This window comes from Gossypium hirsutum, chromosome D01, assembly GCF_007990345.1.
Source record: "Gossypium hirsutum isolate 1008001.06 chromosome D01, Gossypium_hirsutum_v2.1, whole genome shotgun sequence".
Lineage (NCBI taxonomy): Eukaryota > Viridiplantae > Streptophyta > Magnoliopsida > Malvales > Malvaceae > Gossypium > Gossypium hirsutum.
This window is the reverse complement of record NC_053437.1, coordinates 8,135,437-8,153,093: the sequence shown is the minus strand read 5'-3', so window position 1 is coordinate 8,153,093 and position 17,657 is coordinate 8,135,437. Positions and strand designations below refer to the sequence as shown.

General features: G+C 33.1%; 2 protein-coding genes across 5 annotated transcripts; both read left to right on the top strand.

Moving 5' to 3' along the window:
* The first annotated feature begins 9,933 nt into the window (after positions 1–9,933).
* LOC121213805 (vesicle-associated protein 4-1) lies at positions 9,934–12,834 on the top strand. Of its 4 annotated transcripts, none has more exons than XM_041086937.1 (7): positions 9,934–10,395; positions 10,488–10,558; positions 10,843–10,924; positions 11,011–11,096; positions 11,982–12,059; positions 12,158–12,277; positions 12,360–12,834. In XM_041086937.1, the coding sequence occupies exons 1-7, from the start codon at positions 10,143–10,145 to the stop codon at positions 12,417–12,419; spliced, it is 750 nt and encodes a 249-aa protein (XP_040942871.1). In that variant the 5' UTR covers positions 9,934–10,142; the 3' UTR covers positions 12,420–12,834. The 4 variants fall into 4 exon arrangements, with proteins under 4 accessions (XP_040942871.1, XP_040942872.1, XP_040942870.1 ...); XM_041086938.1 differs by having other exon boundaries at positions 9,967–10,395; positions 11,026–11,096; XM_041086936.1 differs by having other exon boundaries at positions 9,967–10,395; positions 11,026–11,129.
* Positions 12,835–16,751: 3,917 nt separating this feature from the next.
* LOC107917770 (dynein light chain 2, cytoplasmic) lies at positions 16,752–17,523 on the top strand. The gene is made up of 2 exons (XM_016847071.2): positions 16,752–17,168; positions 17,240–17,523. Exons 1-2 carry the CDS (start codon positions 17,031–17,033, stop codon positions 17,429–17,431), a joined length of 330 nt encoding a protein of 109 aa, XP_016702560.1. The 5' UTR covers positions 16,752–17,030; the 3' UTR covers positions 17,432–17,523.
* Positions 17,524–17,657: the final 134 nt, after the last annotated feature.

Here is a 17,657-nt window from a genome sequence, read left to right as displayed (position 1 = left end):
ACAATCACAGGACCTTTACCCTTATCTACTCCCTTCAATAATTGCGTCATCTTAGCCACCAGATCATTTTGGGACTCCTCCATCTTTTGCACCATGTCACGCTGAATCTTTTCTATTTGCTCTTTCATTTGCGCCTGCAACTGATCCTGCATTTCTCTTTGAAGTCGCTCTAGCTTCTCCAACCTTTGGTCCATAATTTTTGTCTTAGCTCGGGTACCGTAATTTTGTTGGTTTTCCAGGTTAACTGAAATGATTTTATTCGATTAGGTTTTTTTTAATGGTCATTAATGCATATGATGTGATGCAATGCATGAAAAGAATGCAAAGAAAAAGAGGCACTGATTCTCATTCAACTTCATTAGAAAACTTTACTAGATAAAGAGTTTCTTTACATAAAATAGACTACATATATGGCTTTGCCCTTACACTCAAAGCCTTAACCTTTCTAAGAAGCCAAGCTAACTCTCGGCCCCTATCGGACTCTAACTCATACTTCAAACTTAATAGATCAGCCTAAACCGCTAGAGTTTGCAGATGATCAGCTACCTCGCGCACTTGAGTCACCGCCTCTCCCATAATATAATCTCTTTCTCCAATCTGCTCTTGAGACCGACGGAATTGTTTTTGCCACTGCTCATTACTTTCTTCCAGAAGCTCTATCCGGATTTCACTATCGTGCAATGCATTCTCTAGCCCTCCTATTTGTCTTTTCAATTCTTCAATTTTGTCTAAGCTCGCCCTTAATTCAACCGTAGCATTACGATTACAGTACTGGTGAAGCGATCTTTCTAGTTCGGTTATCCGGACCTTCAACTCCGTCTTCTCGTCTTGGCAATCTAGTAGACTCTTTCCCAAGGCGACTTCTCGAGCCTGAGTATCCTGGAATTTCTTTTCCCATTGATTAGCTTTCGTCTTTTCCTCCTGAATTTCTTGTCGCCATTGTTCTGGCGTTTTACCCAAGCCAGCAGCTCTTACCGACCTACGCAACTTCTTGTAATCTGTCTTCAGGCTGTCCAAATCTTCTTCTGCTTTGTTCTTTCCTTTTCTCAACTTGTTGGCCTCTAATCTTTGAATGTCCACATCCAGTCCTAACTGCATTTTTTCTTCCTCTAGTTGTTCTATCTTCTTCCCCAATTCTAAACTCCTTTTTTCGAATTCTTGTTTGATGATTTCTATCTCAGAAGGCAAAACTTGTAAGTGTTCCTCTAAAGATCGAGCAGTTTCTGAATTTGACGCCGGGATGTTGTCGTTGATCCTTTGATCACGCCACTGACCATACTCGGGGGTAATTGTCGGACCCACGGCTAAGATCTTCATTCGACGAGTCTGGTTCCAGGCACTAGATATTTCTCGAACCTTCTTCTTGTAATTGTCCTCCTTATAGGAAAAATCACTATAAGCCAACCCCTGCGTTGCTGGTATGAATTGTCGTGACCTATACTGTCTTGATACGAGTAGAGGAGCATATCCGATAGCTCCCCATATTCCGAGCAGCGGAACCCAGTCAAAATCTCCATATCGATACAATATCTCATCAGGAATTAACCAAGGAGCCCTCCATTCAATATCTTCATCCTGGAGATTCTGGAGTATCTCTATCCATTTTTCTTCTGAAATATCATCCCGTCTTGGCGTGGCCACCAATTCTCCTAGAGGGGAGTAGTTATCAGAGAATACCCGATAAGAGACCTTTTCGACCTTCCAGAAGTGGCTATGGAACCATGCCAATAAGAGCTGCGCGCATCCAATAAACCTTCCCTCCCCTGCTTTTCGACACGCATTCAGGGATCTAAAAGTTTCAGCGAGTATTGCCGGAACCGGTGTAACCCCTTTACTAAGCCGATCAAACAAATCAGATACAGCCTCGTCTATGTGTCCTAAAGCTTTGGGGAAAACCACTAGTCCATAGATACCTAAAGCGAAGACATCGACCCTTTTCTTTAAGTCAGGATGTACAAGCACCAAATCTCGCAAACTTTTCCAAGGAACACATTTACTGTCGCCCTTCTGTTGGATCCGGGCAGCGACCCACTGCTCGCTCATCCCAGTGATGTTCATTAATTTCTTTAACAACGGAGGGACACAAGCAGCTCTGGAATAAGCCTTGTCGACTTGAATCTTTGGGCACCGAAGCAAGGTCGTATACTCCTCCACAGTAGGCGTCAAATCTACTTTCCCAAAAGTGAAACAACTGTAGGCAGGATTCCAGAACTGGGCAAGGGCTCGGAATAAATACTTGTCCACTTTGACACTAAGCAGATAAGGTAGGTCACCGTAGTTACAATAGAATAGCTGCTTGGCCTCGACATCCCATTGATCTCAGGCTTCTTTCATTTCTCGAAGGTCATTCTGGATTACACTGATACGGGTAAAATCCCACAATTCTGACACGTACCCTTTGGTAAGACTATCGCCTTTCTCCCGTTGTGTCGTTTCAGCCCATATTCGCACAGCCGCATTATCCTCTACTTTATCAACAAACCCCTTTTCCATGATAAGCTTTCTACTGAGAAACTGAATGTAAATCGACACCTCTTTTAGAATGAAGATGCCATGCAATCACAAACAAAGTAAATTAGCATTAAACACAGAATAATATTTAAAATAAGCGACAAATAAATACAACATTCATTTAGGTAAGCACTAAAAATTTGGAGTAGCTCTACCTAGGTCGGTTCCTAGGGCTCGTTACATGTGGTTTGGTTCTAAAGTAGGGTACCTGAACCAGCAAATTCCTCGATCCTCACCCATTATAGGCTCATACGGACCAAGTTCGATTCAGGGGGATACATTTCCCTACGGCCATGCGGAGATGAAAATCTCACGAAGACATAGGTACGGATGTATCCCGAAAGCGATTCACTATCCCATGCGGAGGTGAAAACCTCACGAAGGCGTAGTTTCTCACTCCCACTTAAAAGGGTGTGACCAACGGTCATGCAATGCAATATGCAGAAAGATACAAAAACTTAAACTAACACAGCAATTATAAACCACAACGATGAAAATTGTAATAAAAGCAATGAAATGCGATGAAAGGATCGTATATTTAAACCAAGTTTTTGATTTTCGATAAAAAGACAAAAATAATCAACTCGTGGCTCGACTCACTTATTGTCCCCAGCGGAGTCGCCAAGCTGTTGACACCATTTTTTTTGATGAAAACGGGGTCGACTTGGGTTTTAAAAAAATGAAACAGGAGTCGCCACCAATCCTTTTTATAAGGTGTGATTGGATCACCTCGAAAAGCGGTCCTTTTTTAATAAACGGTTTGATTTTATTAAAACAACAAGTTTGGTCCGCGAAATTCAGAAAACGGATTCGGGAGTCGGTTACGCACGAGGAAGGATTAGCACCCTCGATACGCCCAAAATTGGTACCTAGTTGATTACTTAATGTCTTAATGTCAAAAATTGAGAACCTTGGAAAAATTAAAAATACGATCCTCGTGTTAAAATAAAATAAAAAAATTGGAAAAGAAACATATTTCACGTTATTCGAGAAAGAGAATCATATCCAGTAAGTTAGGACACAATGTCTCGAATTCCCGATACGCGAATGAAAAATACTTATTTAAAAAATTTAGCCATCTCGGATTTTAAAAAACGAGATCACGACCAGTAAGTTAGGACGCGATTTTTTTAATCCCGAGATCATTTAAAATTTGAGTTTAAAAAGATTCGTGCATTTAGATTTATTGTGAAAATTGAAACCCAGTAAGTTAGGGTACGATCCTCACGAATCTAAACACGAAATGCCATCTTTAAAAAAACAAATTTTGTCATACCGAGCAAAACAACATATATAGTCGTTATAAAAAAGGGATGGAAACTAATTCCATTATCGATATGCGTGGTAACACCATGATAGATACGAAAATGTATATAAAAATAATACAGGCCATAACAACTAAATAAAATAAATAAAAAACAAATCAATAATATGTGAAACAATATAAAATAAAATAAAATAAAATAAATAAAGCACTTATGTAAAATAATAAAGAGCATGTAAATAAATGAATAAATTACCATCAAATGAAACAATGATTAATGAATAACATTATAATATTTATAGATATAAGTATGTATGTATGCGAGAATTATAAAATATGAAAGTATACGTACGTGTATGTATTATAAAATATATAAAAATATGAATTTATATGCATATGTAAAATATATGGAGATTTACATATATATAAAAAGGGGACACATAAGTATGTGTATATATTTATAAAAATATATATGTGTATAGATATACATAAAAATTATGAAAATAGAAGTAATACAAATATATATATGTAAAAATATGTACTATTTACGAAGATTAGAAATATGTACGATTATTATGAACATATATGCATGCACAAATAAAGTATAAAAATAAGTGTATATGTATATATATAGTACAAAAAGTATGCATGTAAATATATAGAAAAATATATTTATATATAAAAGAAATATACGTGTATATATAAGAGCAACTATAATAATGATAATAATAATAATACAAAAATAATATAATTTAGAAATATAATAATGAATAGATGAGTAAAAAATAAGATACAAAAATAAAACAGATGGACTAAATAGCAATAAAAAACAAAAGTATTGGGCAAAATCGAAATAAAAAAAGTAAAGAGGATTAAATTGTGACGCGCCGAAAGAGGGGGATCAAAATAGTAAATAACCCAAAGCCCCCAAAACACAGCGCAGCAGTGGACCAACTCGAAACAAAGATAAAAAAACGCGGGGCCAAATTAAAAAAATAAAAGACTTTATTATAAAACCATTAAAAAGCGGAAGGGCTAAAGGTGCAATTAGCCCTTCCGTCGAAAACACGCGGATCCTCCAGGAGCAGGTCGGGTCGGCCCGATCCAAAGCAAAACGACGCCGTTTTGGGCGTTATGGAGCTGGGCCAAAACGGCGTCGTTTCACACGCCTATATATTCAAAATTTTCCCAAAAAATTTCATTTCCTCTTTCTTTTTTTCAAAAAAAAACCCAAAATCCTCTCAACCCTCCCCTTTTCTCTCTGAGCGCCGGCCAAGGGTCCGGCCGAGGGCCACCGCACCGGCCGCCGCCCTCCGGCGCCGGCGCCACCGTGTACGGCGGCGGGGAGACCAAAAGTCTCCCCTTTTCTCTCCGATGATTCTTCTCGGCCTCCTGAGCACTCCGGCGACGTAAGGAAAAGGGTAATAAGCTTCTTTATTAATCTTTTCTTTATATTTTTGTGTAAAAAAAATGAAAGAAATAGAATCGTAAAAAATGGCAACAGTAGATAGGGAAAAAAAAAGAAAACCGGTCAAAGATTAATGTTCAACCTTTTTATTTCTTTTCTCTCCGGAAAAACAAGGGCCGAACCCCCTTTTACAGTCAATAAACATGGCTTTTATAGCCAACATTACATGCCTTTTCTTTTCATTTTGGTTGCTGTTCTTTGCGTGTTTTGCAGGTGTTTTGATGGGAGTGGTTAGTGGTGGTTGCGGCGGTGGCAGAGAGTTGGTGGCGGTGGCAGAGGGTAGGTGATGGGTGCGGCGGCTAGGGTTAGGGGTTAGGTCTATTTTGGGTCTTGGGTTTGGGCTAGTTCAGATTGGGCTTGTACACCTTATATGAACCCGACCCGACCGACAAACACCTCTAGCTAATTTAAAGCATACAACATCTTAATATTTGATTCAATAATAAATAGTTGTACTAAAATCAGTGACAGTCCAACTGAAATAAATGAAATTCCATATCAGTTATTAATTATGGTATTTTTTAGTACAATAGTTTAATTTTGTTGGTCATATAATTTTCAAGTTAACTTCAGTTAGGTGTGTGTATATGGAAGAGTAAAAATAAAGCATGAGAATACTGGTAATGCAATGATAATGCATAATGTGTTTTTTGTTTAACCAATGCATAATCTTTTTATTCATTAATATTTTTTAATTCAATAAAAATATTTTCTGAATAATATTTTTATTTTACTACAAAAATCATTCATCAAAATTATTTCTAGTTCTGGCCTATTATTCAGTTTAGATTATATCTATTTTTTTAAATAATGTTTAGAACTACTCATAAATAAGAAGATAATGTATTTCAACGCACTTAAACTCACATCCTCTTGACAACAACATTCATGCCAATCAAGCTAAAACTTAATTATTATTATTCATTGTATTATTGAATAAGAAAGGAAGTATATGAAAAGAGGTATAAGGTATAGTATTTATTAATTTACTTTTGCAATAATTGTGAATTATCCCGTACGGTAGAGACAAGCGGCATATCTTATCTTTGTTCGCTGGCCAATTTGTTGGGCAACAAAAAATCCCATTGCCAGGTAGGCAGGCTCAAACCTACAACTATTCCATCTAACTGAGTTTCTCTACTTTTCTAATGCTATTTAATAAATATAATTTTGTAAAGAAATATAGTTGAATTTGGGGATGAATCCAAAAACTTTGTCTAAAAGGGACCAAAATAAATTTCTAAAATTTTAAGGGGATTCAAGCTAAAAAATTTATTTAAAAAAAGTTTAGATCATATAATTAACTTTGAGGAGCGCCAAGAATAAATATTTTTTCATATATTGAAATGATTGAAAAACTTAAATTAAATGATTAATACTTTAAGAGGGACTATTAATGAGAATTTCCCACTTGACAAGGGGTCAATGCTGAATTGCATTCAATTTAAGTAGAGACTATTAAGGGATGACGGTGGATTTTACTAAATGTGAAATCAAGATTTTGAGAAACTTTTAATTTTTGGATTGGATATACCTTATTTAAAGTTGTGATAATAACTTATTTGGCCTTCTAATTTTATAAAAAAAATCAATTTAGTCCTTCAGTTAATTTTTCGCATCTTTTAGTTATTTAACTTGTATTTTTTGTCAAATCACCTCAAAATAGATATAAAAATTAATGTTTGTTAACTTTTTTGATGTGGCATACACATGGATGACATGTCAACATTTAATTAAATTTTAAAAAATTTAGAAATATTTTTTTTAAAAATATTTTTTTAATTTTAAAATTTTAAAAATATTATTTAAATGTTGTGTCATCCATGTGGCAATCCATATGAATGCCATGCTGGCAAAGTTAAAAACACATTAGCTTTTCCATTAATTTTGGGGTGATTTGACAAAAAAGCAAGCTCAAAGGTTAAAAAATGAAATATTAAATAAAAGGCTAAAATAAATTTTTTTGTAAAGTTAGAGGACTTAATAAATCATTATGCCTTTAAAATTTAATATGTATATGGTGTATTTGAGGGTTTTTTTTCATGTGTAAAATGGTTATAAATAATTACAGCTCATTTATATTCATTTATCAAGTTAAATACAATAATACAAAATAAATATAAAGATTCATTTATTAAACAAAAACAAAAATGAATGAGATATGTTCAATTCCTTTCCCTTTCTGTTCACATACAAACTTGTTTGTGAATCATTTTATGCTGGTTTAATTAAAACTAAACCAAAACTCATTTATTTTTTATTACATATAATAATATTATCTGTGTTTTATTTTTAATTTATTTATGATATAATTATTAGTACACCTACAAAATGAGTGCTTCTAAGTCCTAAATAGAGGTGCTCATGGGCCGGGCCTAGAAAAATTTTGGCCCATGTCCTAGGCCTGGCTCGGGAAAAATTCTAAGCCCGAGCCCGGCCCGGCCCATTTTTAATAAACACTAAAATTTTATTTAAAAAATAAAAAAATAAAAAAAAGTATTTTAAAAATATTTTAAAATTAAAAAAATAAAAATATTTATTATATATTCGGGCCAGGGCCGGGCCCAGGCCAAAAAAGTGGTGCCCAAGGCCCATCCCGTTTTCTAAACGGGCCTCATTTTTTTACCCAAACCCATATTTCGGGCCTATATTTTTACCCGAACCCTCCCATATTTCGGGCGGACCATCGGGCTGGGCTGGACCACCCGGCCCATAAGCACCTCTAGTCCTAAACATATAAATAAATAGCCTTTTTTATTATGGATTTTTTTATAAAACATGTATTTTTTAATTCAAAAATTAAAAGATGAAATAAATAAAAACTTCCAATTTTGTTTTGACTTTAGAGTAATTTCTCAATTTAATATTAGTTAAATTCACATCACTCATCAATCGAATTTAAACTCAATCATAAAATTATAAAAAAATTATAGTATAAAATCTAAAGAAAAATAGAATTCAAACTCAAAACATTATTATCTTTAATAATTCATTTTTATTATTTTAATTAAAATTATATTTAATTTTTATATATATTTTAAAATTATTATGTAAATATTTACATCATTATGCCATAATATGATATACTTAAAAATTGCACATTTCAATTTACACTATATATATATTGTAATAATTTGTTTGCATAACTCTAATATCAAAACCATGAGAAAAAGAAACTCTAATATCTCAATTTAAGGAAATAATCTCACATTATTTAGGAACAAACTACAAACATATTTATGAGTCTATATATATCTCATATCCCACATTCCTTAAGAAAATAAGGGAAATGAGAGTTTAAGTCTATAAAGAAGCCTTTTTGTAAGTTTTATTTACACATCAATAGATGACACAATAAATAAATAAATAAAAATTTGGTGCTACCACTTTAGTGCTGATAATTAGAAGCGTTGCTTTGTTATCAAAATCGACCCATTCTCGTAAATTTTTAAAAAATTGATCAATTTTTGTAATTTAAAAAAGTGACTTTTTTTTGATAATTAAGTCCATAAAATCAATTTTTAAAATTAATATATTAAAAAAGGTCAGTTATTTAACTAATCCCTAAAAAATATTAAGGGTCTGTTTGATTGCCAGTAAAATATTTTCCGTAAAATGATGTCGGGAAAATATTTTATTTTTTTGTAAAATGATTTACTGAAAAATATTTTCTGGTGTTTGATTGAATCTGTGTAAAATATTTTCGGCTGTTTGGCAGATTTCCTGGAAATATTTTTCAAAAAAATTGTTTTTACATATATTGATATATATTAATAAATTTTTATATTTTAAATTATTTTTACATATATTGCAATGATTTATTTATAATAATACTCAATTATTAAGCTACAATATTAATCGTTATAAATTGAAAAAAATTAATATCAAATAAATTATTTGTAATTGTGTTAAAAAAACAAGTATTGAATAATTAAAAAAACAAGTTACTGGAAAATCGATAAACATAAGTAATTTTCTACCGGAAATGAAGGAAGGAATGAAGGAGGCGATAGACAGGAGAGCACGGAAAATGTCTTACGGAAATTGAAAGGGTAAGACATTTTCCCTAAAATGTAACCCATTTTCCCTTGTTTTGGAGTTCATTTTTCAAATGAAAAATGTTTTCCGCCAATCAAACACTGGAAAAGTTGGAAATGATTTTCCGGAAAATTAATTCCTTCAATCAAACAAACCCTAAAACAGTTGGCATGTTTCATTGACTTAGTGTAATAACTACAAAACTATGTTAGGAAAAAAAAGTTAAAACAAATTATAAAAATATTATTATACTAAAATTTTCTGTTTTACTTTTGATTTAAGAACTAATGATTGACAACCATGGTTTATTTTACATGTATTTTTCTATTTTTTTATTTAGAATAAATTAATTTAATAATTTATTCACCTAATTAATTCCTAACTTCCCAACTAACCTATCCAACAAACAAGCCGACGTTTGTAAATGCACCTCTTTTTCCTTTTTTTTTTCTTTTTTTTTTACTTTCACCTAATTTAATTAGTCCATAATTAATGACCTTCGAAATGGAATAATAGTTTGTACTCTGATGTGAAGAATACCCTTGAAACTTTAACTTAATTACATGAATGCCCCCCAAGGTACAGTCACGTCAGCGACGGATGCCAAATTGCAATTAATTACAACTAGGTAAAGATATCAAATCCGACCTGCGTTTAAATTCGCCGAGAATGTAGCCATTTTGCATGCCTAAAATCCACAGACAAGAAAAAAAAAGAGGAGGAAATTTAAAAATTAAAATACTTTTTAAAATATAAATATTCAATCCCTCGAGTATTTTTTTTAATTTCTTTTTTCTGCGACGATAAAAGAGCCACGGTTACTTTACATCCACAGTCGACGGGCTGACTTTGCGGCGGCCCATGGCGATCGTCGACCGGCATCAGCGGAGCTCCGAAAGGAAGATGTTTAGTCTTTGTCCCTTTTGGCACACTTCGACCACGATGAACAACTCTTCCTCTTCTTTTTCCACTAAAAATCTCAACCACAATGGCAGCCGACACTCGGAGACGGTTGCCGCCAAGCGCTCTAAAACCGTCTCATCCATTGCTAGATCGCTTCTCCCTCCACGGCGCCGGCTGCGCCTCGATCCTTCTAATAAACTCTATTTCCCTTGTACTAACCTCACTTTGCTTATCCTTTGACTTTCGTAGAGCTAAATTGGTGTACTTTTTAATTTTTCTTTTATATATTTTTTCTAATTGTAGATGAGCCTGGAACTCAGGCGAGAAGTGCGATCAGGTTGAAGAACACTAGTAAATCTCACGTAGCTTTCAAGGTAAAAATTGAATTTCTAATTTTTATTTACTGCTCTTGTCTCAAAATTTACTATAATTTGCAATTTCTTTTCATTTAAAGTCATGATTTGTCAATGAATTATACTAATTTTGTTTATAATTTCTTAATGTCCATTGAAATGAGGCTTCATGCGACAGTTATAACGGTTATTTTCTGAAATTATCAATATTTACAATTAATATCATAACATTTGTTAATTTCTTTGAATCATATGGCTGTTTTTATTAATTTAATTAACTAAAAAATTTTGTTTATTATTTATAGTTTCAAACTACTGCGCCGAAGAGTTGTTTTATGCGTCCACCTGGTGGTATTTTGGCGCCAGGGGAAAGCATTATCGCAACCGGTAATAAAATTTACGCCCTTGATTTTGAGATTTTATTATGATAATTTTTGTTTGATTTGGTTTGTTTAATGTTTTTATTTTGACAGTGTTTAAATTTGTAGAGCGTCCGGAGAATAATGAGGTGCAGGTGGATTTAAAGAGTAAAGTTAAATTTAAGATAATGAGTTTAAAGGTAACAGCTGGAGTGGATTACTTGCCTGAGCTTGTAAGTTTAGTAATGTTACTTATTCCTTGTATATTTGATGTTTTATCTTAAAGTTCAGTTCAATCGATGTTTTCGTTTTTTTTAGGATTCCATTAGTATGGATGGATGTCGAATGAATTTGAATGTGAATTTTCCTATATTTGAAAGCATTGAAAAGGAAATACTTGTAAAGTTGGTACTGAAGTTGATTGTTCTCATTTGGGTAAAATGAAATTCGCTTTAAGGGTTTTTCAGTTCAGTAATTGTTCTGTAGTCTTACGTGGCGATTTGACATGCGGTGAGGAATTGTGGTTAGTAAACACAAACTTCAACAACTTGTCTGCTTGGGATCCTATTATCTGATGAAATTTCTCTCTTTTTGGACGCCATTGCCCTTATCTCCTTACCATTGCTGGACTAGAGCCTAGCTTGGAAGAAGAGTTATGTGTATTCATATTATAGCTTTTTTTTTGTAAGGGGCTTTCTAATATGAATTTAGTCACAAATTATTGCAGAATAATGTGGTTTTTGGTAGCATTTAATTGATTGTGTAGTTATAGGTTAGAGTTCATTCATGTGAAGTGCCAGACATTTAATTCTTCTGGTTTTGTCTGAAATAAAAATTAGATAATCATTAGTAGAATGCCATGTGAGCTGGTGTAGGCATGTGCAATTGATCCTTTAAAATATAAGATATTCCTTAGACTATTTAAAGTTTCCTAATATTACGTTTTATTTAATGCTTACTTGCTTGTTGGTTATATGTTATTTTTATTATAATTTGATTGTGTACCATTATTGGATGTAAATCCCTGCTAAACTTGAGATGCTGATGCCAACACAGAACTTTTGATTATGCCTTCTCTTTTACAGTTTGATGAACAAAGGGATCAAGTGACTATAGAAAGAATTTTGCGGGTTGTATTTCTAGATATGGGGCGGCCTAGCCCTGTAAGTGGCAAATTGTACTAATATTGTTTTGCTTTCTGCACTTAAGGGGTCCATGGTTTAGCCCTTCAATGGCTTAATTTTTCTTCTTGTTCCTTAAGGCATTGGACAAACTTAAGCGTCAGTTAGCTGAGGCCGAGGCTGCTTTCGAAGCACGCAAGAAACCTGCCCCTGATACAGGTCCCCGTGTTGTTGGCGAAGGTCTTGTAATCGATGAATGGGTAATTGACTGTCTTTATGTCTTAAACCATGCTTCTTTTTCCTTTTCTTCCTTCTTATTTTACTTGTATTAAATGAATTCAGAAAGAGCGAAGGGAAAAATACCTGGCACGTCAGCAAGTTGAAGCGGTAGATTCAACATGAAGCGATGTTTGATCTTGCTGTGAATGCTTTCTTTCTTCTTTGGTTGAATCCCTCAATTTGCGACTTCTTGAGAGGAGGGAAGGTGAAGAGATGAGTTGACGGAGCAGTTCATGTAGAGGAGAACCGAGTGTTCTCATGCCATTACTCAGCATTATGAACAGTGTAAAGGCCAGGTACCCAACTCTTGGGCTAATGCCATCTTACTTGTAGATAATGGGTTTGGTTTTGTCATGAAAATAAATGCAAGGCACAATGCATGATCCTATTTGGTGTTCTTTTCGAGGTTGGAGTGCTTATATATATGTTTAGCCTTGTTATCCTGTTGAAATATTTGATTATAGCCATTGAATTCACTAGGGTTGTACTTGACACTGCTATTGTAGATGAACAAGCATGAATTTTGCTCTGGTTTGAAGTGGTTTATGTTTTTTCTTTATTGAATGATCACCTGTTCTTACCATGAAAAGGTAATGGTGTCAGATTTACTTGTATGACACTATGACATTGGTTACCTCCAGTAATTTCCGGCCGCTTTCAAGCAGCAGCCGGCATCCTTTTTCTGAACTCACACATCATAGATTCATAGAGCAATTGCGGGGTTTATCTCATTCATGTTTGATTCTTTTATTTATTTTTTCCTTGGATGTGCAGAAATGAGTGTACGTTTACTTAGTGTGGAAATGGAACTTAATTGAAGGGATAAAAGCAAACGATTTAAATAATTTGGGGCTAAAATTTTATGGTTTTGATGAGGAAGTCATATTCATCGGATCTAGGATTTAGATGACTGTTTCTTTTTGTCACATCCAAACTACCTTTCCAAGAAACACATGTGTGAGAAAGAAAAGAAAAGAAAAAAAGAAGCAGCCGAACTTCATTCACATTCCCCCTTTTTCAAGTTACTGTACTTGAGGCATTTCAACATAGTTTGTCAACATCAACTAGCCACTAATGTAATGGCATAAAAATTACGTTGTCTACTCTTGCATTTCAAATTTCCAATTCTCTCTCTCTCTCTCTTCCTTATAAAACAAGTTTTAGTTACGGGTAGGTAGATGGAAGAAGTGAAAAATGAATTTTGAATTTATCATTATTGAAGGAGTTTTATTTGGATACTATTCCGGTTCAAACAAAATTATTTGTAGACTGTAAAATCGAAAAATAGACACTTGAAATTTTGCTAAACAGAGATTGATAATTATCATTAACATGAAAACTGAGCTATCGATCGAGAATCCATAGTGTTGGGTTTTATAAAATGAGATAAAAAGATTTGTTCAAATTTATATAAAGATTAGATAAAATCAAAATCAGTGAATTGGCTCTTTATTTTCTTTAGTGAGATCAGTTTAAAAATGTGCTGTTTCAAATATTGGAAAGGGACCGCCACTACATCTACCCTTAGTTCTTATCATCTTCTTCAATCCAAAAGAAACTAATTAAATTCCTTTCTCATAAATTTTGAGAACCCTAAAAAGAAAAAGGAAATTCTCATCTTACTTCAGTAGTGCCCTATTAACCTCATGCCATGAGAACACTTGATAAAAAAAGTTAAAAATAGATTTGGGGAAATGAGAAAATAATTGATAACATCAAAAGTGAAATTAGTGGAACTGATAGGGACCAGTTTCTAGGACAATGCTAAAGTTAGTAAGGTAGAAGAGAACAAGGTGACAAAACGTGGGATATTGACACGACAAGACACAGAATCGATTTAGTCCATGTTCACTGCATTGCTAAAATTCCTTTACTTGGCCTTCGCTGTTCATGTCAGTTTCAAAAAGGAAAATCTTTCATCAAATCGTCGCATCAAAATTGAGCGTTAATCACCAAACAAAACCTGCAAGTTTGTCTTCCTTTTTCTTTGGTATTCATGCGTGTTAGGGATAAGGATGCAATTTTGTATTAAAGAAGATAGGGTCTCAACAGTTCCATGTGGGGGTTGTAAGATTCTTTTATACTTCCTAATTGGAAGAGGAGTGTGCAGAATATGAGCATAAATCTTGTTTGATTTTATGATTACAAGATTTTATCTTTATTTTGTGTACAATTATTTGTTTCATGGGAATATGTGGAATTTTTCTTTAGACATTTGAAAGAAATTTAACTTTTATTGGAATATCATTTCCATCTCAACATAATTAATCTGAAAAAGAAAACCTTATGATTAAATAAAAAAATTATCCCAAGTTTTGGTCATTTATACTCACTGAAATTTGTGAAGGAATAACTCCTTATTCTTTGTGCTCTCATTGCTTACCACTAAAGCTTTGTATGCAGATAGTGATTGCCTCCCTTTTCCTATGAAATTGCTGCCGCTTGTTTTTGTTATCAATACTAACTAAAATTCGATTTGATTCGAAAATTTTGATAAAAATTTAAATTTTGAATTAAACAGTTCAAGTTATTCGGATCAATTCCAATAAAAAAATTTAAACTTTTCGCTTTAACTCGAATATGAATTACACAATTCGAGTTATTTGAAAATCCAAATAAGAAAAGATAAAAGTATACCATTTTGATAAATGTTTACTTTTTCTAAAGTTAAAAGTCAAAACCATTAAATTATGTCGTCTTGATAAATGTTTACCCATCAACCTTACTTATGTAATTATATAATCTCGTACTTCATCTATTAGTTAAATAATTGATTCATGTAAATGCAATATTGAGTATAAATAATAAGATTCGTTAACTCTACTCAACTTGACTCGAAATTTTTTTACTCGATTCGAAAAAAAAATTAAATTGAATTCGTTAAATTTTAAGTAAAAAGTAATTATACTCTTATTAATCATGTATTTTTTTATTTATATTATTTTTCTCAATTTTTAATCACAAAAGGATAAAATTTTAATTGCTATAAAATTAAATTTTATATACATTTTTTTAAATATTCTCATTATAAGTTTTAATCATATCTGATACAATGCCTAGAACTACACATAATCTCTCCCCAACTCATAAATAGTAGAATAATGCGCTTCAGCGCACTCGAACCCATGTCCTTCTACATTGACGATAATCTTCATGTCAATTGAATTAAGATTCAATAGAAAAATTAAATTATATTTTAATTCAAGTAAAATTTGAACATTTTAAAACTTATATGTGATTCATTTATGTATTACATTAAATTATTTGCATTTAAAACAATTAATAATCATTTTTAAATAGTTTTAATGATAAAAATTTTGATTAAAAATAGGAATATAATAATAACAAATATAAAGAAATAATTATTATCAATAAAGTCTTAAATTATATGGAGGGGTGGTTAAAACTGATATTAGATGTCTATTTAACATAAATTCAAACCGTGTTACTTTCATCCTCCTACCTCAATATTGTATAATAAAAAAACTATTATCAATTAAATTTATGGAGCCTTAACTTAGTCGGTATCGTTACAAGTGCAACGTAACTTTGTTGTACTCTCTTCTGGATTGGTGTAATTTTTCACTTTTATTTATTCAGACATCTTCTCGAGGCTTTGCTAATATCCAGAAACTTTGACATGAAGGATATTAGCATGTTTCATTTTTTGTGAAGGTAATCAATCCTTTACTCTATATTTGGATGCAAATGGTTTGGATTTTTCTCTAAAAGATTTGGAGTCGAATCAGATTAAATTTTTACACGAGAGAAAATTGTTTTAACGTCACAGAAATTTTTTTAACAAATATTAACTTCTTTACCATTCGACTCAACAGATAGTAGGTAATTGAAGTTTCGTATTTGTATCATTGACAGTTAATGAACTGATGGCCCCTCTAATTTCTTTCACTTTCAAACAACACAATCAGTGGAACTAGGAGTATCTTTGTATGGTCCTTTCATAATCCAATGGGGTTCTTTTTTTCTAATTCCTTACAATTTTGATTTGTTTCCTTATGAAAAAGACATGAATCAGCAACGTATATACAGATAAATATTCCCAAATCAATGGCTAAAATCTTGATAATTAAACCTAATGTATAATGTTAAACAACAAAATTACCTTAGACTTCATATTTCTGACAAACCAAGTAATTCCCTAAATGGCTGATGAACTCAAAAAAAATTATCTTCTGCATTTTTCTGCAGATTAGTTCAACAAAGATTACCTTATTTGCTTTAAATCATGCTTAACCAATAAACCCAGTATCTCATTAACTGTTCATAAATGGATTAATCTTCTGGTTCACATCACTTACAATCCCATCCTCTAACTCTTTCCAGAAGTAGACAAATAAATAGTATCTCCTAGCCACAAGGAGAACTCCATGTGTATGCACTAAATTGGACCACCATGGTGTTGTATTTTAGCATGACTAACCTAAAACCAACCCTCCCAATTCCCTTGTATTCCATGAGCTGTTCTCCAAAGTAGTGGCTCACTATAACAAAATCTACAATCAAAATGGTCCACTAGTTTCTGGTTCTGCACTACCAAATGACTCATCAGCATAAGTTCCATTGCGTGGTTACCCTTTTATTCCCAGCTCAGAATTACCTCCACCACCACTTGTATTTAATCCATATATCGCAGTATAAAGAGAGCTTTACTTTGCTTCACTCAATCAGCTCAAAGCTTTCTTCTTCTTCTTCTTTTTTGTTGCAGGTTCAGCCATGCTGGAAGGCAAGGCAGTCGTCGGAGAAACCGATATGCTTCAAACCATGCAGCAGGTTGCTCTGGATGTAGCTGCTAAAGCCCTCGATTTCTTCGATGTCACCGAGGCTACTGAGATCGCACGCTTCATAAAGAAGGTAACAAGTTTCGAATTGTTTAATGATGTAATCCACAATGTTCGTGTGTTGATGTTTTGTATTTCATGCAGGAATTTGATAGAGCATATGGAAGTGGATGGCAATGCATTGTGGGAACTGATTTTGGATCATTTGTGACACACTGCTCTGGTTGCTTCATATATTTTTGCATTGGCAGCCTTGCTATTTTGCTTTTCAGGGGCTCTGCTGCCACTGAACCTGACCCACACCACTTTTCTGCTTTAGAGACACTCAAAGCTTAGCATTTTACTTACATTTTCTTTACCTTTTTTGTACCAACTTTAGTTTTAGTCCTCAAATTTAATGAAAACAAGAAAAGGAGTTTTCCGCTTCATCGATCAAATTTGTGTCCCTTGGAGATGAAGAAAATTCAGATACGAGAGAGTGTCGGATATGAATATACGGTCCGATATAATTTATCTTATATTTAGTATCTAAATGTGCATTGGATATAGATAAATGAACCTG

Excerpts from the sequence above, each read along its gene's own strand:
- LOC121213805 (XM_041086935.1), top strand. The coding sequence starts at position 10,143 with ATGGCGATCGTCGACCGGCATCAGCGGAGCTCCGAAAGGAAGATGTTT. Across the intron at positions 10,925-11,010 it reads GGAAAGCATTATCGCAACCG|TGTTTAAATTTGTAGAGCGT; the intron begins GTAATAAAATTT and ends TTATTTTGACAG. Across the intron at positions 12,060-12,157 it reads ATATGGGGCGGCCTAGCCCT|GCATTGGACAAACTTAAGCG; the intron begins GTAAGTGGCAAA and ends TTGTTCCTTAAG.
- LOC107917770 (XM_016847071.2), top strand. The coding sequence starts at position 17,031 with ATGCTGGAAGGCAAGGCAGTCGTCGGAGAAACCGATATGCTTCAAACC. Across the intron at positions 17,169-17,239 it reads TCGCACGCTTCATAAAGAAG|GAATTTGATAGAGCATATGG; the intron begins GTAACAAGTTTC and ends TATTTCATGCAG.